Source organism: Rhea pennata, chromosome 35 (genome assembly GCF_028389875.1).
Source record: "Rhea pennata isolate bPtePen1 chromosome 35, bPtePen1.pri, whole genome shotgun sequence".
NCBI lineage: Eukaryota > Metazoa > Chordata > Aves > Rheiformes > Rheidae > Rhea > Rhea pennata.
In genome coordinates, this window is record NC_084697.1 from 64026 (window position 1) to 82344 (window position 18319).

The window sequence follows — 18319 nt, forward strand, 5'->3', positions numbered from 1 at the left end:
GGTGTGGGGGGGGGGGCTGAGGGGCGGCAGGGGGCAGCGGCAGGGGCTGACATGGCCGCTCCGCCCCCAGCCTGCCGACTGCCGGGCCCTCATTGAGAAGCTGAAGGCATGTGGTGACGAGCAGCTGCTGGTGGAGCTGCAGCAGATCAAGACATGGAACATCGGGAAGGTGGGAGTTCCCCGCGCCAGGTGGCCCTTTGGCCCCCGGGGGAGGGCAAATGAGGAGTCCTTCGGCTCCAAACCCCCCCTCCCCCAAACCCCTTGTCTGTGCGGATCGTCAGGGCCTGAGGGGAGGATGCGGAGCTCCTCATCCATAGGCCAATGCGGAGCCCCTCAGCTCCAAATCCCCTCGCACTGAGCAGTGATGACCCCCTTGTCCTGGGTGCCTAAGGTGGGGGAAACAGAGCTCTTCGTTTCCAAAATCCTGAAGCGCTTATCTCTGCAGATCGTTGAGGCCTTGGGGAAATGTGGAGCCCCTTGGCTCCAGATCTGCCTGTGCCAGGCCAGCATGGAGACCTGTGCCGCTTTGTGCTGCAGAGCAGGCACTGAGTGTGTTTTTCCCAAACGTTATCAAGAGCGAGGGAGAAGCGGCACCGCAAATTCTCAAAGAGCAGGAGATGGGGGCTGTGGCCACGGGGATGTCAGGAGAGAGGTTGTGGAGGGTTGGGGGTTTGGTCGTGGCGCAGAGCCCTGACTGCAGCGCACGGTCGCCAGTGCGAGCTGTACCACTGGGTGGACCTGCTGGACCGCTTCGACGGCATCCTGGCGGAGGCGGGCCGCACGGTGGAGAACATGTCGTGGATGCTAGCGTGCGACCGGCCCGAGCGGGAGCAGCTCAAGGCACTGCTGCTGGCCGTGCTCAACTTCACTGCCTTGCTCATCGAGTACAGCTTTTCCCGGCACCTCTACAGCTCCATTGAGGTGCAGGGCCGTGGCGGGGCGGTGGGGGGATGCGGGGCCCTGGTGCTGGTCCCCTCTCACCGCCCTGCTTTCCTGCAGCACCTGACGACACTGCTGGCCTCATCAGACATGCAGGTGGTACTAGCTGTGCTCAACTTGCTCTACGTCTTTAGCAAACGTTCCAACTACATCACCCGCCTGGGCTCCGACAAGCGCACACCGCTGCTCTCCCGCCTTCAGCACCTGGCCGAGGTGAGGGGTGGCCTGGGGCCGCCACAAAACAGAGGAGGTGGCGACTCCTTTCTCCTTGACCTCATCCTCGTCTCTCCATCACGCAGAGTTGGGGCGGCAAAGAGAATGGCTTTGGGCTGGCCGAGTGCTGCCGCGATCTCCACATGCTGGTGAGTGTCGCTGCTCAGCGCCCCGGACTCCTCCTTGCCGTCCCCAAAGCCCTTCTGCACCCACATCCCCTCCGCGCCACAGGGGCTGCGGTGGTGCCCAGCCCAGTGTCCCCGTCGGAGGGGGACGTTTGGGGGCAGCTTGCTCCCCCCTGGTGCCATCCCCACCGTTCACTTCCATCCCCACTGATGGCGCAGAAGTACCCACCGAGCGCCACTACGCTGCACTTCGAGTTCTACGCCGAGCCAGGCGCTGAGGTCAAAGTGGACAAACGGGTGAGTGTCCTCAGGGCTACTGCCACGTGCCCCCCCCCCCCAAACAGGGCCATGGGCCCCCTGATGCCATGCTGCCACTGCCTACTGGGTGCTTCTTCCGTGCAGGCCAGCAGCACTACGCTACACTACATTCACATTGAGCAGTTGGACAAGGTGAGCACCAAGGCCACCACTGAGGAAGGCACGGGGGTTACCGAGTGCCCTCCCCCCAGTCTCATTGCTCCCGCCCCCACTTCCCTTGCCCACAGATTTCAGAGAGCCCCTCTGAGATCATGGAGTCGCTCACCAAGATGTACAGCATCCCCAAAGATAAGCAGGCGAGTATGGGACAGGGTTGGCCCCCTGGGGTGGTGCGCTGGGGCAGCTGCTGACCCCAAACTGCACCCCACAGATGCTGCTCTTCACCCACATTCGCTTGGCCCACGGTTTCTCCAACCACAAGAAACGGCTGCAGGCAGTGCAGGCCCGGCTGCATGCTATTTCCATACTAGGTACTGGTGGTGGGAGGGAGGCTCTGGGGCGCCCAGGCCCCTGGCGGGTGGTGACCAGCCTCGTCTCCGCTGCGCAGTGTACTCCAACGCCTTGCAGGAGTCGGCCAACAGCATCCTCTACAACGGGCTTATCGAGGAGCTCGTGGACGTGCTGCAGATTACTGACAAGCAACTTATGGTGAGTCCTCAGGCTGGCTGCCTCTGTGTCCCCGCACTGGGGCACCCCATCCCACGCTCCATCACTTCCCTTCCTTCCCCAGGACATCAAAGCGGCCTCGCTGCGGACCCTCACCTCCATTGTGCATCTGGAGCGCACCCCAAAGCTGAGCAGCATCATTGACTGCACTGGAACTGCCTCCTACCACGGCTTCTTGCCTGTCCTGGTCCGCAACTGCATCCAGGCCATGATTGGTGGGTGCAGGACGCTCGGGGCGGGGGGGGGGGGAATGGGTAACTGGTCCTGACACCCTGTCTCGCTCCCCGCAGACCCTTCCATGGAGCCCTACCCCCACCAGTTTGCCACCGCCCTTTTCTCCTTCCTCTACCACCTCGCTAGCTATGATGCCGGTGGTGAGGCCCTGGTGTCCTGCGGCATGATGGAGGCGCTGCTCAAGGTGAGCGGGGCAGCTGGGGTTGGGGCGCTGGCGGGGGCAGATCCCCTTTGCTGATTTGTTTTTGTTTTCTTGTTTAAAGGTGATCAAGTTCCTGGGCGACGAACAGGACCAGATCACCTTTGTGACGCGGGCAGTGCGTGTGGTGGACCTCATCACCAACCTGGACATGGCGGCCTTCCAGTCGCACAGTGGCCTGTCCATCTTCATCTACCGCCTCGAGGTAGCCCCCAGAACCCCCCACAGTCCTCCCAGGACCTCCACGACATGGCTAGCGCTCACAGCTGCTTTGCCTGCAGCACGAGGTGGACCTGTGCCGCCGCGAGTGTCCGTTTGTCATCAAGCCCAAGGTGCAGCGCCCGGTTGCCACTGTCACCACTGCCCTGCCTGAGGGCGAGGAGATGGAAACAGACATGGACGGTAAGGAGACGGGGGGCACCCTCCCCGTACCAGCCCGGATGCCTGGGTCCTGCCGCCCGTGATCTGAGCGCACCACTGTCACCCCACAGTGACTGACGTGGCCATGGAGGGCAGCCCCAGCCCCTCCACCTCCAGTGAGCCCCGGCAGGAAGCCCCAGTGCCGGCAGAGGCGCGGGTGCCAGGCGCCGCTGCCACACCCGGCACTAGCTCCGCCACCATCCTGGCCCCACGCAGTGGTAGGTGATGGGCACCAAAGCACACCTGGCACTCTGCCGCAGCAGGGCTCACGCAGCTCTCTTCCCTCGCAGGAGTGCAGTGCATCCCACAGCGAGCCGCCCTGCTCAAATCCATGCTCAACTTTCTCAAAAAAGCCATCCAGGACCCAGCCTTTTCCGACGGCATCAGGCACGGTGAGTGGTCCTGAGCACCGAGGCAGGGTGGGGAGTGGGCAGTGGCCTCTGGTTGCTGAATCTTGTCACCTTGCAGTGATGGATGGCTCCCTGCCCACCTCGCTGAAGCACATCATCAGCAATGCTGAGTACTACGGGCCCTCGCTCTTCCTCCTGGGTGAGCGTCTCAGCGTGGGGAGGATGCCAGGGGGCTGGGAGACGCCGCAGCTGGTCCTGCCCATGCTCAGCACCCCGCTGTCTCTCGTCCCACTGCAGCAACGGAGGTGGTGACAGTGTTCGTGTTCCAGGAGCCCTCGCTGCTCTCGTCCCTGCAGGACAACGGCCTCACCGATGTCATGCTGCATGCGCTGCTCATCAAGGATGTGAGTCAGGTGGTTGGGGGGGCTGGCGAGGCACAGCGGGGGCTGATACTCACACTACCCTCTTTCTCCTCCCACCACTGCCGCCACCACAGGTGCCAGCCACACGAGAGGTGTTGGGCTCACTGCCCAATGTCTTCAGTGCTCTTTGCCTCAACGCCCGGGGACTGCAGTCCTTCGTGCAGTGCCAGCCCTTCGAGCGCCTCTTCAAAGTGCTGCTCTCACCTGACTACCTACCAGCTATGCGTCGGCGCCGCAGCTCTGACCCCCTTGGTGAGGGCTGCTGCCTGGGAAGCCCTGCGGGATGCTCTGGTCCCTCAGGGCCCCAGTGTCCGAGCCCTCCTTTTCCTCCCTGCCAGGAGACACAGCCTCCAACCTGGGCAGCGCTGTGGATGAGTTGATGCGGCACCAACCCACGCTGAAGACAGATGCCACCACCGCCATCATCAAGGTGTGAGGGGAGCTGCTGTTGGGGCCAGGATGCCCCCAGCACTGGGGGGGCTGGGTGCCTGCTCAGCTGCCTCACTCTGCCCCCATTGCAGCTCCTGGAGGAGATCTGCAGCCTGGGCCGAGACCCCAAGTATATCTGCCAGAAGCCGTCAATGCAGAAGGCGGACGGCACGGCCACAGCACCCCCACCACGCTCGCCCCATGCTGCCGAGGAGGCCTCCAGCGAGGACGAGGAGGAGGAGGAGGTGCAGGCCATGCAGAGCTTCAGCGCCACGCAGCAGAGCGAGACCGAGCCCAGCCAGCAGTAAGTGCTGCTGTAGAAGGGGGGACCCTGATGCCTGGGCCCCTCTAGCCAGAGCCAGGGGAAGCCAGCAGCTTCCCATCTGCCTCATGGCCATGGCCTGTTGCAGGGTGGTGGGTACAGAGGAGCGGATCCCCATCCCGCTAATGGACTACATCCTCAACGTGGTGAGCGGGGCACAGGGGCCTTGGATGTGCTGGGGGGAGGGGGACAGGAGCGAGCTGGGGATCTAGAGGGGCCCCACCTGAGCCCACTGCCGCCCCTAGATGAAGTTCGTGGAGTCAATTCTCAGCAACAACACGACAGACGACCACTGCCAGGAGTTTGTGGCACAGCGAGGACTGCGGCCCCTTGTTACCATCCTTGGGCTGCCCAACTTGCCCGTGGACTTTCCCACCTCGGCTGCCTGCCAGGCCGTGGCTGGCGTCTGCAAATCCATCCTGGTAGGGTGCTGGGGAGCGAGGGGAGGGAGGCAGCCCGCAGCCAGACGCCAGGGCCCTGTGGCTGAGTAGCTCCGCGCTCTTGCAGACTCTGTCACACGAGCCCAAGGTGCTGCAGGAGGGACTGCTGCAACTGGACACAGTGCTGTCAGCGCTAGAGCCGCTGCACCGACCCATCGAGGCGCCCGGTGGCTCGGTGCTGTTGCGGGAGCTGGCGAGTGCTGGCAGCGTCACCGACGCCACGCTCTCAGCTCAGGCCACGCCGCTGTTGCACGCCCTCACCGCCGCCCATGCCTACATCATGATGTTTGTGCACACGTGCCGTGTGGGACAGGTAGGGCACTGGGGCGACACAGCAGGGCACAGGGTCAACACGCTGGCGAGGGGCTGTGGCGTAACACCCACTGTCGTGTCCCCCACCCCCATCCCTACCCCCCACTGCAGAGCGAGATCCGGGCTATCTCGGTGAACCAGTGGGGCTCCCAGCTGGGGCTGAGCGTGCTGGGGAAGTTGAGCCAGCTCTACTGCTCACTGGTGTGGGAAAGCACTGTGCTGCTGTCACTGTGCACCCCTAACAGGTAGGGGGGACTCTAGGGGGGCCTGTGGCAGGAGGGGGAGGCCACTGCTGGTGCGGTGCGGTGCCCCGTCCATGGGGCACCCTGCTGACCCCCCGGGCCAGCCTGCCGCCAGGCTGTGAGTTTGGGCAGGCCGACATGCAGAAGCTGGTGCCTAAGGAGGAGAAGGCGGCGCCCAGCCCCCCCCAGGGCGGCAGGAGAGCTGGTAGGCTGGATACCTGGGTCCCCGGCAGCGTGGGGGAGGCGAGGGGCGGCGCAGGGCGGGCGAGCTGTTCCCAGGTCCCTGCCCCTGGTTGGGGGGCGTTCCGAGGTCCCTGCCCCAGGTGGGGGGACGGGATATCTGGGGCCCTGAAGGCTTGGGCCTGCTGTGGCATGGGGGCATGGGGGACCCGGTGCCTGCGCCATGGGGGCAGCTGGGTCCCTGCTAACGACGCCATGCAGAGGGCGAGGCGGAAGCGCTGGGGCCGGGGGCCGGGACGGGTGCAGAGCCCCCGGCCCAGGGGCTGCTGGAGGGCATGGGGCTGGACAGCGAGGCGCTGGCGCCCATGGAGACGGATGAGCCCAGCACCGCTGACGCCAAGGGCAAGGCCAAGATCACCCCTGCCATGGCCGCCCGCATCAAGCAGATCAAGCCACTGCTGTCAGGTGAGCGCCGGGGCCTGGGGGTGGGGGGGCACCCTCCTCCCCGGCTGGGCCGTCACGGGGCTGACACGCTGCCCCGACAGCCTCTTCACGCCTGGGCCGGGCGCTGGCCGAGCTGTTCGGGCTGCTGGTGAAGCTGTGCGTGGGTTCACCGGTGCGGCAGCGGCGGAGCCACCATGCAGCCAGTGCCGCCCCCGCACCCACCCCTGCTGCCCGTGCCACTGCCTCCGCACTCACCAAGCTGCTCACCAAGGGGCTCAGCTGGCAGCCGCCCCCCTACACTCCCACGCCCCGCTTCCGGTGAGCTGGGGGCAGGGCCGAGGGGTGAGGGGATAGGGCTGGGGCAGGAGGGCACTTGAGGGCGGAGCTGGTGGGGCTGGGGGTAGAGCCGAGGGCGTGTGGGGTGAGGCTGGGGCAGGGAGGGCTTGAGGTCAGAGTCGAGGGGTCCAGAGGGGCTTGAGGATGGAGCCAAAGGGCATCAGTGGGCTGAGGGCAGAGCCAAGGGGGTGTGGGGGGAGGCTGGGGGCATGGGAGGCTTGAAGACAGAGCTGGTGGGGCTGGGGGTGGAGCCAAGGGGCCAGGGGGGAGTTAAGGGGGCTGGGGGTGGAGCCAAGGGCCCTGGGGCAGGGCTCAGGGTGGAGCCAATGGAAGTGGTGGAGGATGGAGCCAAGGGGACCTGGGGGAGGGGCTCAGGGCAGAGCTAAGAGGCCTGGGGTGGGACTTGAGGCTGGGGGGTGGGGGTTGAGGAGTAACTGAAGGGGTGGAGTCTCAAGGGCTGTGGGTGGGGCCTCATGGGCAGGGTGGGGTGGGGCCTCGGGGGGGGGGGCAGGGCCCACCTGTGTGCCCTCCGCAGGCTGACTTTCTTCATCTGCTCGGTGGGCTTCACCTCGCCGATGCTCTTTGACGAGCGCAAGTTCCCCTACCACCTCATGCTGCAGAAGTTCCTCTGCTCCGGAGGCCACAACGCCCTTTTTGAGTGAGCCACCACATGCACCCAGATCCCCCCAAGACTGTCCCCCGCTCTCCCTGCGGCAGCCTAGATCTGCCCTAGATCCCCCCAGGACATGGTGGTTCTGCTCAGAACACTTCTGGGTCCTCATATAGCACTTCAGGATCCGCTGCATGCTCCCATGGTATTCTGCAGCGCCCTAGAACACCCCCATTATTCCAGGCGTCATGGCCCTGTGGCAGCACCCTCATCCAAACCTGGGCTGGGAGGGAGGGCAGGGGCTGGGTGCCCAGATGCCAGGGCCCTCCCCCCCACCGACTGCTCACCCCTGCCCCCAGGACTTTCAACTGGGCACTGTCGATGGGGGGGAAAGTGCCGGTGGCGGAGGGGCTGGAGCACCCTGATCTGCCCGATGGCACCGGCGAGTTCCTCGATGCTTGGCTCATGCTGGTGGAAAAGATGGTGAACCCCAGCACTGTGCTGGAGTCGCCCCACGCACTGCCTGCCAAGGCACCAGGGCCTGGGCAGCCCCACTTCAGCGCCCTGCGCTTCCTCGTTGTCACCCAGAAGGTACAGGGGCGCGGAGGGGGTGCAGGGAACTGCAGGGATGCGGGGTGATGGGGAATCTTGGAGACAGGGAGGGGACATGGGGGACACAGGGCACGTCTAGGGGACGTGGGGATTTGGGAGAGGTGCAGAGGAGACTGGGCAGGGGGATGTGGGAACTTGGAGAACACGGGGACGTGGAGGATGTGGGGATTTGGGGGAGAGGCGGAGGGAGTTGTGTGGATGCAGGGGACACAGGGATATGGGGGACTTGAGGGGAGAGGCAGAGGGGACTGTGGGACAGGGGAAAAGTGGGACTTGGGGGAGAGGCAGAGGGAACTTGGGAGGACACAGGGATGTGGGGGATGTGCGGAGGGGATCACGGGGACATGGGGGGACGCAGCGGCTGGGGGAGAGGCAGAGGGTACTTGGGAGGACGTAGGAGACATGGGGACACGGGGAGTGGAGGAGAGGCAGAGGGCACGTGAGGGGACACAGGATGCCCCAGGTGTCCCCTAACCCCACACCCTGCAGGCAGCCTTCACCTGCATCAAGCAGCTGTGGAACCGGCGCCCGCTGAAGGTGTACGGGGGCCGCATGGCAGAGTCCATGCTGGCCATCCTGTGCCACATCCTGCGTGGGGAGCCCCTCATCCGCGAGCGCCTGGGCCGTGAGCGCGAGGGGCCGCGGGGCGAGGAGGAGCCTGGCACCGATGATGCTGGCCCCCGCCGCGAGCCCCAGGTCAACCAGCAGCAGCTGCAGCAGGTGGGGACGTGGTGACTCCCGCGGGCAGCTGGGGCGGCAGCACTGCTCAGGGCGGGGGGCACTAGGGAAGGAGCTGGATGCACTGGAGACCAGGGCGGCTGTCCCGGTCCTCATGCAGTAATGTCCATGCACCTGACCTTGCTCTCGTCTCGCCCCCCCCGCTGCTGATCCTTTTCTCATTTTCTCATCCCTGCCCCCTCCCCGGCCACCGCACCGCAGCTGATGGACATGGGCTTCACGCGGGAGCACGCCATGGAGGCCCTGCTCAACACCAACACCATGGAGCAGGCCACTGAGTACCTCCTCACCCACCCACCGCCCCTCATGGGGGGTGTGGTCCGGGTAAGGGGTGGGGCTGGTGGATGAGGCTGAGTGGGCATGGCCATGCCAGGCTCCTCCCCTCACCACCTGGCCCCTTCCATCCTTTCCCCAGGACCTGAGCATGTCAGAAGAAGACCAGATGATGAGGGCCATTGCCATGTCACTGGGCCAAGACATCCCTATGGACCAGCGGGCCGAGTCCCCTGAGGTGATGCTGGCGGGGGGGGGGGGATTGGGGCCCCTCAAAGCCACGGGAGGGAGATTGAGGAATCAGGGCCCCTCAGAGCCAGGGGAGCAGGAGGAATGAGGCATCAGGGCTAGGCCAGAACTCTCCAAGCCTGGGGAGGGGTTCAGGGAAGGAGAAGGCTGTTGCCTCCCCCCACCCCGATGCCACTGTGTCCGTGCACAGGAGGCAGCATGCCGCAAGGAGGAAGAAGAGCGGCGGGCGCGGGAGCGGCAGGAGGAGGAGGAGGCCAAGTGCCTGGAGAAGTTTGAGGGTGCAGAGCCGCTGGAGCCAGGTGAGCTGCTGGCCTTCACAGACACCATGCTGCCTGGCTGCTCCCAGCTGCTGGACGAGCTGCCTGACACAGTCTACCGCGTCTGCGACCTCATCATGACCGCTGTGAAGCGCAATGGGGCTGCCTACCGCGACTCCATTCTCAAGCAGGTGGTCAAGCAGGTGAGGGCAGACCCCAAGGGGGCCCAGGGCGGGGGCCCGGGCGTCCGGGTGCTTCTGACGCTTGTTCTCCTCCTTGCCAGGTATGGGAGGCAGCTGATGTGCTCATTAAGGCAGCGCTGCCGCTTACCACCAGCGACACCAAGACAGTCTCTGAGTGGATCAGCCAAATGGCGACGCTGCCCCAAGCATCTAATCTGGCCACCCGCATCCTACTGCTCACCCTGCTCTTTGAGGTGAGTCCCAGGGTCCCAGGCTTCCGGGCTACCTGCTTCTCCTTCTCCCGGGTGGTCCGTGGGGTTGTCCCAACCCACCAACGTGGTGATGGCCCTCACCATCTGGATCCCAACACGGTGCCTTTCCCCTCCCAGAGCGTCCTGGTCCTGCTGTTGCCGCCCCCTCCTCGCCCCTGGCCCCCTTTTCCCTCTTGCACCTGCAATGCTGGTGCAGCCTGGGGACCTAGGCATCCGGGCGGTGCGGGCCTTTGCCACCTGGACGTCTGGGTCCTGCCCCATGCAGGAGCTGAAGTTGCCATGCGCCCGGGTGGTGGAGTCGAGCTGTGTGCTGGATGTGCTTATCAAGCTGCTTGAGGTGGTGCAGCCCTGCCTGCAGGCTGCCAAGGAGCATAAGGAGGTGCAGACACCCAAGTAAGGGGAGGGATGCGCTGCCCTGGTGTCTCCCGGTGCCCCCGACTCCCCTGACCCCTGCTACCCCCCCAGGTGGATCACCCCTGTGCTGCTGCTCATCGACTTCTACGAGAAGACAGCAGTGTCCTCCAAGCGCCGGGCACAGATGAACAAGGTGGGCATAAGGGGATGTGGGGGTGGGGGGTGGGGCCACTCCATGGGGCTGACCCCCCCTACTCCGTCCCCCCTTCCTCCTCTGCCCAGTACCTACAGGCCAACGGAAACAACTGGCGGTGGTTTGATGATCGCTCAGGGCGGTGGTGCAGCTACAGCGCAAGCAACAACAGCACCATCGATGCGGCGTGGCGGGCAGGCGAGACTAGCGTGCGCTTCACTGCAGGGCGCCGCCGCTACACTGTCCAGTTCACCACCATGGTGCAGGTACGGGGAGTGCTGGGAGGAGGCAGAGGGGTCTGTGGCACCCGCCATCATCATCTCCCTCCCTGATCCCCACCGCTTCTCCCCCTGCAGGTGAACGAGGAGACGGGGAACCGGCGCCCGGTGATGCTGACGCTGCTGCGGGCGCCCCGGGCGGGTAAGGGCGCCAAGGAGGGCGGTGCGGGTGAGGCCGAGCGGGCGCCAGACGAGGCCCGAGAGCCCGAGGGCCAAGCCAAGGAGGAGAGTGACGGTGGCAGACCGGCAGGTAGAGGGGGGGCTGTGGGACAGGGGCAGCAGCAGCACTTCTCCTGGCCCCGCACCCATGTCCCTTCATCCACATCCCCTCGTCCCCAGAGTCGGTGGTGGCAGCAGAGGAGGCGGCAGCAGGTGGCGAGGAGGAGGCAGCAGAGGCTGGCGTCGTGGCGGCAGAGGAGGAGGCTGGCGCAGAGGCGCCTGTGCGGGGGCTGGCGGAAGAGGCAGTGCCAGCAGTGCTGCGGGCCTGTGTGAGCATGCTGGGGGTGCCGGTGGACCCCGACACGCTGCACGCTACCCTGCGTCTCTGCCTGCGCCTCACCCGCCACCACAAGCACGCACTGCTCTTCGCCGAGCTGCGCAGCACCCGCACCATCCTGGGCCTCACCCAGAGCTCCGGCTTCACCGGCTTCACTCCCCTCGTCACCTTGCTTTTCCGACACATCATCGAGGACCCCTGCACCCTACGCCACACCATGGAGAAGGTCCCTGCCGGCACGGGGGGCACAGGGATCGGGGGGCACTGGGGTCGGGAGGGACAGGGGTTTGGGGGGCATGGAATGGGGGGAGGAGGGGCCTTGGGGGACACTGGGATTGGGGGCTTTGTGGTGGGGACACTAGGATTGGGAGGGACAGGGTCCAGGAGGTCTGGGGGGCATCAGGGACAGGGTGGGTGTTGGGATGAGAGGATTGGGGGCCTGGGGGCACTGGGGTCAGGTTTTGGGGGGCCTGGGGGCACTGGGAGAGGGGAGGAAAGGGGTCTGGGGGAGCCCTGGGATGGGGGGAACAGAGACCTGGGAGGTCTAGGGGCACTGGGATAAGGGGGCAAAGGTCTTTGGGGCTACAGGGTATGGTGGGAGCGAGGGAGGTACAGGGCCACATGGGGCCAGGCAGGGGTGTTGCGGGGGTGCCAGCAAGGCCCCTTGGGCCGCCCTGATGCCAGCGAGGCCCACAGGTGGTACGCTCAGCGGCTACGAGCGGGGCAGGCAGCACCACATCCGGCGTGGTGTCAGGCAGTCTGGGCTCCCGGGAGATCAACTACATCCTGCGGGTGCTGGGCCCCGCCGCCTGCCGCAGCCCCCAGGTCTTTGCCGAGGTGGCCACCGGCTGCATCCGCATTGCCTTGCCTGCGCCCCGTGGCTCCGGCACTGGTGAGCACGGTACCGTGGCGGGGGTGGGGGGGGTGTCTGCGCTGCACCACTGCGGGGGCTGGGCACTGGCTGATGCCTGGCTGTTTCCAGCCTCGGACGATGAGTTCGAGAACCTGCGGATCAAGGGCCCCAATGCAGTGCAACTGGTGAAGACAACGCCAGTGAAGCCGGCGGCACTGCCTGTCATCCCTGAGCCCATCAAGGACGTCATCTACGACATGCTCAACGCCCTTGCGGCCTACCATGCCCCCGAGGAGGGTACGGGCACCCTGTGCCAGGAAACGTCCCTATCATGGTGCAGCACAGTAGGGAGCCCCAGGAGAAAGGGGTGACCTAGGAACAGAGGATGTCCCCGTTGTGGGGCTGGAGAGCTGAGGAGCCGCGGAGAAAGGGATGACCCTAGGGAAAGAGAGTGGGGGTGGCCGCAGGCAATGGGGACAAGGAACAGGGGAGCCCCGGGAAAGGGCTGACACTGGGGGACAGGAAATTGGACTGGGGAACTGAGGAGTCTCTGGGAATGAACTGATCTTGGTGACAAGACTGGGATGTTCCCAGGGGCGGGGGACAGGGGGGTGGGGGGTCACCGGGAAAGGGGTGGCCCTGGGAACAGGGAACAGGATGTGCTGCGGGCGTGGGGACAGAAGCTCCGGCATCTGTGGTGGGACAGGGAATGGCCGGGCCTCCCTCCCTACACTTCCCTCCCTCGTCCCTCATGTGTGTGTGTCGCACCCTCCTCAGGAGAGAAGGCAGAGACCAAGGGCGCAGCACCCAGCGAGGTGAGCCAGCTGCTGTCGGACATTGGCGACGACATGTACCAGCAGTACCGCAACCTCACGCGCCAGCCTGGCGACTTCGACCCCCCAGCTGGCTTCTCCCTCAACGTCAGTAGGGTGACAGCAGGGGGCTGGAAGGGAGAGCAGCCCCAGGGGCATCTAGGCCTTGTCTCCATCCTGCCCTGTCCCACAGGCCCAAGTCTTTGCTGCCGATGGAGCTGCTGCAGAGACCCCCCCATCCGGGACCCCCCAGGGGGAAGGTACCAGCCCCAGGGCCGCCGCAGCCCCCCACTGTGTCCCCGTGCCCTAGCATCCCTTCCTGTATCCCGAGCGACCCCCCTACCGCCCTACCATGCCTTCATGCCCCAGCGTCCCCCAGCCTGTCTCCTTGCACCCCAAATGCCCCCCTCCACATCCCCCCCGTGCCCCAAATGTGACCTCTGCACCTCAGTGTTCTTCCCAGCATCCCCAGTATCCCTTTGGCCTTTTCCCTTGTATCTCTGCCATGTTGCCATGCCCCAAACCTGCCTCCCTGTGCCTCAACATCCGCTGCATACACCCCCACATTCCCCGACGTCCTCCCACAACCCACCATCCACCTCCCCATGCCCCAAACGTGTCTTCTCCACCCCAGTGTCATCCCAAAGATCTCCCATGTCCCCCTGACCTGTTCCCTTCATGTCCTCAGTATTCCTCCTCCATGTCCCTGTGCCCCGAACCTACCTCCCTGCACCCCCAGCGTCCTCCCCACAGCCCCAGCATCCACCCCACGCCCGGGCACCCCACTGATGCTGATGCCCACAGCAACCAGCCCGGAGGAGGGCCGCGAGGGCCGCAAGGACAAGGAGGGTGAGCGGGCGGAGGAGCGGCAGCGGGCCAAGGGCTCCAAGCCCCTTATGCCCACCTCCACCATCCTGCGGCTATTGGCTGAGCTGGTGCGCTCCTATGTGGGCATTGCGGCCCTCATCGCCAACTACAGCTACACCGTGGGCCAGTCAGAGCTCATCAAGGAGGTGAGGCCAGCCCCGGTGCGGCGGCGCACCCTGGCATCCTGGTGCCCTGGCGTGACCCTCTGCTCCTCCCCAGGATTGCAGCGTACTGGCCTTCGTGCTGGACCACCTGCTGCCGCACACGCAGAATGCCGAGGACAAGGACACGCCAGCGCTGGCTCGGCTCTTCCTGGCTAGCCTGGCAGCGGCCGGCAGCGGCACAGATGCCCAGGTGGCCCTGGTGAATGAGGTGAAGGCGGCGCTGGGCCGGGCCCTGGCCATGGCTGAGAGCACCGAGAAGCATGCCAGGTGAGCGGCAGCGGCAGTGACAGCGGGGCAGCAGCTTTCCCCGTCCCCTCATGCCCTGACACTACTGCCCTGCCGCAGGCTGCAGGCCGTTATGTGCATCATCAGCACCATCATGGAGTCGTGCCCCTCCACCTCGAGCTTCTACAGCAGCACCGCCAAGACGCAGCACAACGGCATGAACAACATCATCCGCCTCTTCCTCAAGAAGGGCCTGGTGAATGACCTGGCACGGGTGCCCCACAGCCTTGATCTCTCCAGGTGCGCTGGGGGGGGGGCAGCACAGCAGGGGGCGGCCGGGGGGCGCCCACACACCGAGCTCCCCCCAGCACCACTCCACCCCACAGCCCCAACATGGCCAACACGGTGAACGCGGCGCTGAAGCCCCTGGAGACGCTCTCGCGCATCGTGAACCAGCCTAGTGGCCTCTTTGGCACCAAGGGTTCCTCCAGCAAGACCAAGGGCGAGGGGGCCGGTGGCCCCCGGGAGGCTGGCACCGCTCCCCCCGATGGAGGTATTGTGGTGCTCCTTGTCCACTCCTTTCCCACACATTCCCTCTCTCCACATTCCTGCGTGCTTCAATCATTTTGCACGCACACACCCCCCCTTGCAGGGGACCCCGGTGACCCTGAGCCCCCTGAGGAGGATGCAGAGGTGGCGCAGGCGGAGGCGGCCGACGGCGACATGGACGGCGAGGCGGAGGGCGATGCTGTGGTGCTGGCGGGGCAGCCCGAGGGGCTCAGCACCCAGGAGATGCAGGTGAGGCCTCCCTCCTTCCCCCAGCCCTCAAGTCACCCCCCGCTCCTCAAGTCACCCTCCCCACTCCCCTCTCCACCCCTGCAGGTGGAGAATGAGCTGGAAGACCTCATTGACGAGCTACTGGAGAGAGATGGGGCCACTGGCAACAGTGCTATCATTGGTGAGAGTCCCCCCGCCCCAGATGCTGGGGCCTGTTGGCCTGGGCCCCCTGCACTGCCCCCCCCCCACTACCCACCCCCCTCTGCAGTGAGCCGCTCGGGTGAGGACGAGTCACAGGAGGACGTGCTCATGGACGAGGCTCCCTCCAACCTCAGCCAGGCTTCCACGCTGCAGGCCAACCGGGAAGGTGAGTGGGCACCGCACCAGGATGCTGGGAGCTTGGGGGCATGCAGCTGCCCCGCACTGGGTGCCAGGGTCCCAGCCCACCTCCCCACCATGCCCCACCCCCACCCCCAAGACTCCATGAACATCCTGGACCCCGAGGACGAGGAGGAGCACACACAGGAGGAGGACAGCAGCGGCAGCAACGAGGACGAGGATGACAGCCAGGATGAGGAGGAGGAGGAAGAGGAGGAGGATGAGGATGACCAGGTGAGGACACGGGCCAGGGTGCTGGGGTTGTCCCCTGGCTGGGGCACCTGGCTGACACCCCCTCCCCATTGCCTCCCACAGGATGATGAGGAGGGCGAGGAAGGCGAGGAGGAGGAGGATGACGATGATGGCTCAGAGATGGAGCTGGACGAGGACTACCCGGACATGAACGCGTCGCCCCTCGTGCGCTTCGAGCGCTTCGACCGCGACGACGACCTCATCATCGAGTTTGACAACATGTTCTCCAGCCCCAGTATGGCGGGGGGGGTCCGGGGAGGGCCAAGCCCTGCTCCCCCCTGTCCGGGTGGCAAGGGGCCAGGCCGTTGGCACACCCTGATGCCCCCATGTCTCCCTGCAGCCGACATCCCGCCATCACCCGGGAACATCCCGGCCACTCACCCGCTGCTGGTACGCCACGCTGACCACAGCTCACTGACACTGGGCGCCGGTTCCTCCAGCACCCGCCTGGCTCAGGGCATCGGACGCAGCCAGCGCACCCTGCGCCAGCTCACTGCCAACACTGGCCACACCATCCATGTGCACTACCCGGGTACTCGGCAGCCTAACCCACCCCTCATCCTCCAGCGGTGAGTCTCCGGTGCCCTGTGGGGTCCCCCCTTGTCCCTAGCAGTACCTCCTCAACAGCCTCCTTATCCCCACAGCGAGTCCCTGGTGCCTCTCAGGGTCCCCTGTGGTCCCCTTGTCCCCACAGGCAGTCCCTGGTGCCTATTATAGTCTCCAATGTCTCACTTGTCTCCGGTGGCATGTCCCCAACATCCCCCTTGTCCTTAAAGGGAGTCTCTAGCACCCCTTGCATTCCCTAATGTCCTCCTAGTCTCCATGACAAGTCCCTGACACCCCTCATGGCCACCCATGTTGCCTCTCTTCCCCAGCAGCATGTCCCCATCAGTGTGTCCCTGTTGTCCCCGACGTCCCCTTCGTCCCCACAGCAAGTTCCTGGCACCCCTCATGGCCACCCATGCAGCCTTCATCCCCAGCAGTGTCCCCACGCACCCCCTTGTCCCAAGCAGCTAGTCCCCTCATCTGTAGGTCCCAACTGCATGTTGCCCACATGCCCCCAGTCCATGGCGTGTCCCCGGTCGCTGGCACGTCCCTGACGGCAGCTACCCACAGGCTGCTGGGCCCCTCGGCGGCAGCCGACATCCTGCAGCTGAGCAGCAGCCTACCGCTGCAGAGCCGGGGCCGGGCCCGGCTGCTGGTGGGCAACGACGATGTGCACATCATCGCCCGCTCCGACGACGAGCTGCTTGATGACTTCTTCCATGAGCAGGGTGCCGCTGGGAGCCAGGCAGGCGAGTGGGGTGGGACCTGCGGGGGGGCGGGGCCGCGGCCGCCCAGATTCCTGGGCTCACCCCAGCGGCCCCTGTCCCTCCACCAGGGACCCTCTCCAGCATCCCCACAGCCCTGACACGCTGGACGGAGGAGTGCAAGGTGCTGGACGCCGAGAGCATGCACGACTGCGTCTCGGGTGAGCTGCGGGGCCCCTCACTGCCCCCTCAAGTAGCCCTGGGGCCCTCCTGGCCCCTCATGTCCCTGCAGAGCCCTTGTGTCCCCGCAGAGCATGCACAGCTGCAGCCCAGGGCCCTCGGAGGCTCTCCTATGACTCTCGTGTGTCCCCCCCGTGTCCCCCAGGTGTCCCCCCAAGGCCCTTGTGTGTGTCCTCATTGTCTTCGTGTCTCTCACATGTCTGTCCATGTCTCTCAAGTGTCACCCTCTGGCCCTCATGTCCCTCAGGTGTTTCTCCATGGCCTTCATGTCCATCAGATGTCTTTTTTGTCTGTTGTGTCCTTTGGGTGGCCCCTGAGTCCCTCAGGTGTCTCCTCCATGGCTTTCAAGGCCCTCAGGTGGCCCCCTCCCGTTCCTCAGGTGTGAGGAACACCTTATGGCCTTCATGTTCCTTGGGTGATTCCCCTGCCCCTCAGGCATCTTTTAGTTGTTCCCTCGAGTGTCCCCCCTGTGTCCCTCGGGTGTTCCCCTGTGGATCTTTTGTCCCTCGGGTGTCCCCTCGTGTTGCTCGGGAGCCCCAGTGTCCCCCCAGGGCACACAAATGGCTGTGTCTCAGGCGAACAGAGACCCACGTCTCCGCTAGCCCAGCGGGATGAGGGGGACCACATCCCCACGCCCCCTCTCCCCTCAACCCCATGCCCCTTGCAGTGGTCAAGGTGCCCATCCTGGCCCGGCTGGAGGCACTGCGCGATGAGGAACTAGACGAGCGGCGGGAGAAGCGCCGGCGGCAGGCTGCTGAGGAGGAGGCCAAGGGGGCCGAGGGGGGCCCCGACGAGAAGGAGGGGCAGGACACCGGCACCCAGGTGGGATGCGGGCACCCGCTTCCCCCCCCCTAGATAAAGGGGGAATGGGGATGCCCCCTTCCCCTTTTCTGGGGACACCCAGGGTGACGCTCTCTCCTCTGCCACAGGGCGCCATGCCCACAGCCAGCGGCAGCAGCGAGGCAGCGGCGGCAGGTAAGAGACCCCACCCGGGGCGCCCTGCGCGCCCCCCCGGCGCCCCCGGACCCTGACCTGGTGCCCCGCGGGCTGAGGTAGTAGATTGTATAGTTGGAGGGTCACACCCGTCTCGGAGATAACTATACAGTCTACTGTCTTCCTCGCGGGACGCATGGCCGCCGCACGCCGCCCTGGACGCCTGGGTCCCCCTGCCAGGCTGGGGCTATTCTGCAGCTGGGCTGGGGGAGGGGTAACTGCTCGTTCTGTGTCCCAGGTGCTAGGGGGAGATGGGCAGGACACCTGGGCCCCTGCACAGCTGGGCAGGGCTGCGGGGTGGGGGGGGCGGTGGTCCCTCAGGGGTGAGGTAGTCGGTTGTATTGTTGGGGGGCCGGGATGGGAGCCCCAACGTCGAGGTAACGATACAGCTGACTACTTTCCC

General features: G+C 65.7%; 1 protein-coding gene across 10 annotated transcripts in view; it reads left to right on the plus strand.

The window, feature by feature from the left end:
* Nucleotides 1–18319, plus strand: part of HUWE1 (HECT, UBA and WWE domain containing E3 ubiquitin protein ligase 1) — a 29478-nt gene that overhangs the window by 2059 nt on the left and 9100 nt on the right. For 8 of the 10 annotated variants that reach the window (XM_062598646.1, XM_062598650.1, XM_062598654.1 and 5 more), the window contains 57 exons: nucleotides 71–169; nucleotides 715–921; nucleotides 1000–1152; nucleotides 1239–1301; nucleotides 1497–1574; nucleotides 1680–1727; nucleotides 1823–1891; nucleotides 1966–2065; nucleotides 2143–2243; nucleotides 2326–2476; nucleotides 2552–2679; nucleotides 2759–2899; nucleotides 2976–3096; nucleotides 3186–3332; nucleotides 3405–3506; nucleotides 3583–3663; nucleotides 3762–3868; nucleotides 3961–4138; nucleotides 4225–4316; nucleotides 4408–4619; nucleotides 4726–4783; nucleotides 4883–5059; nucleotides 5145–5390; nucleotides 5501–5634; nucleotides 5736–5836; nucleotides 6073–6276; nucleotides 6357–6573; nucleotides 7127–7249; nucleotides 7561–7792; nucleotides 8303–8533; nucleotides 8753–8875; nucleotides 8967–9062; nucleotides 9264–9533; nucleotides 9614–9766; nucleotides 10050–10177; nucleotides 10250–10331; nucleotides 10421–10597; nucleotides 10688–10859; nucleotides 10949–11331; nucleotides 11802–11997; nucleotides 12088–12255; nucleotides 12736–12878; nucleotides 12964–13030; nucleotides 13575–13783; nucleotides 13857–14068; nucleotides 14147–14326; nucleotides 14413–14579; nucleotides 14679–14824; nucleotides 14909–14984; nucleotides 15072–15170; nucleotides 15282–15415; nucleotides 15497–15668; nucleotides 15774–16002; nucleotides 16550–16728; nucleotides 16815–16904; nucleotides 17591–17745; nucleotides 17853–17898. In XM_062598646.1, coding sequence (XP_062454630.1) covers nucleotides 71–169; nucleotides 715–921; nucleotides 1000–1152; nucleotides 1239–1301; nucleotides 1497–1574; nucleotides 1680–1727; nucleotides 1823–1891; nucleotides 1966–2065; nucleotides 2143–2243; nucleotides 2326–2476; nucleotides 2552–2679; nucleotides 2759–2899; nucleotides 2976–3096; nucleotides 3186–3332; nucleotides 3405–3506; nucleotides 3583–3663; nucleotides 3762–3868; nucleotides 3961–4138; nucleotides 4225–4316; nucleotides 4408–4619; nucleotides 4726–4783; nucleotides 4883–5059; nucleotides 5145–5390; nucleotides 5501–5634; nucleotides 5736–5836; nucleotides 6073–6276; nucleotides 6357–6573; nucleotides 7127–7249; nucleotides 7561–7792; nucleotides 8303–8533; nucleotides 8753–8875; nucleotides 8967–9062; nucleotides 9264–9533; nucleotides 9614–9766; nucleotides 10050–10177; nucleotides 10250–10331; nucleotides 10421–10597; nucleotides 10688–10859; nucleotides 10949–11331; nucleotides 11802–11997; nucleotides 12088–12255; nucleotides 12736–12878; nucleotides 12964–13030; nucleotides 13575–13783; nucleotides 13857–14068; nucleotides 14147–14326; nucleotides 14413–14579; nucleotides 14679–14824; nucleotides 14909–14984; nucleotides 15072–15170; nucleotides 15282–15415; nucleotides 15497–15668; nucleotides 15774–16002; nucleotides 16550–16728; nucleotides 16815–16904; nucleotides 17591–17745; nucleotides 17853–17898 — 8353 coding nt within the window. The remainder of the gene's footprint in view (nucleotides 1–70; nucleotides 170–714; nucleotides 922–999; nucleotides 1153–1238; nucleotides 1302–1496; nucleotides 1575–1679; nucleotides 1728–1822; nucleotides 1892–1965; nucleotides 2066–2142; nucleotides 2244–2325; nucleotides 2477–2551; nucleotides 2680–2758; nucleotides 2900–2975; nucleotides 3097–3185; nucleotides 3333–3404; nucleotides 3507–3582; nucleotides 3664–3761; nucleotides 3869–3960; nucleotides 4139–4224; nucleotides 4317–4407; nucleotides 4620–4725; nucleotides 4784–4882; nucleotides 5060–5144; nucleotides 5391–5500; nucleotides 5635–5735; nucleotides 5837–6072; nucleotides 6277–6356; nucleotides 6574–7126; nucleotides 7250–7560; nucleotides 7793–8302; nucleotides 8534–8752; nucleotides 8876–8966; nucleotides 9063–9263; nucleotides 9534–9613; nucleotides 9767–10049; nucleotides 10178–10249; nucleotides 10332–10420; nucleotides 10598–10687; nucleotides 10860–10948; nucleotides 11332–11801; nucleotides 11998–12087; nucleotides 12256–12735; nucleotides 12879–12963; nucleotides 13031–13574; nucleotides 13784–13856; nucleotides 14069–14146; nucleotides 14327–14412; nucleotides 14580–14678; nucleotides 14825–14908; nucleotides 14985–15071; nucleotides 15171–15281; nucleotides 15416–15496; nucleotides 15669–15773; nucleotides 16003–16549; nucleotides 16729–16814; nucleotides 16905–17590; nucleotides 17746–17852; nucleotides 17899–18319) is intronic. The other 2 variants (XM_062598653.1, XM_062598652.1) reach the window with 2 other exon arrangements.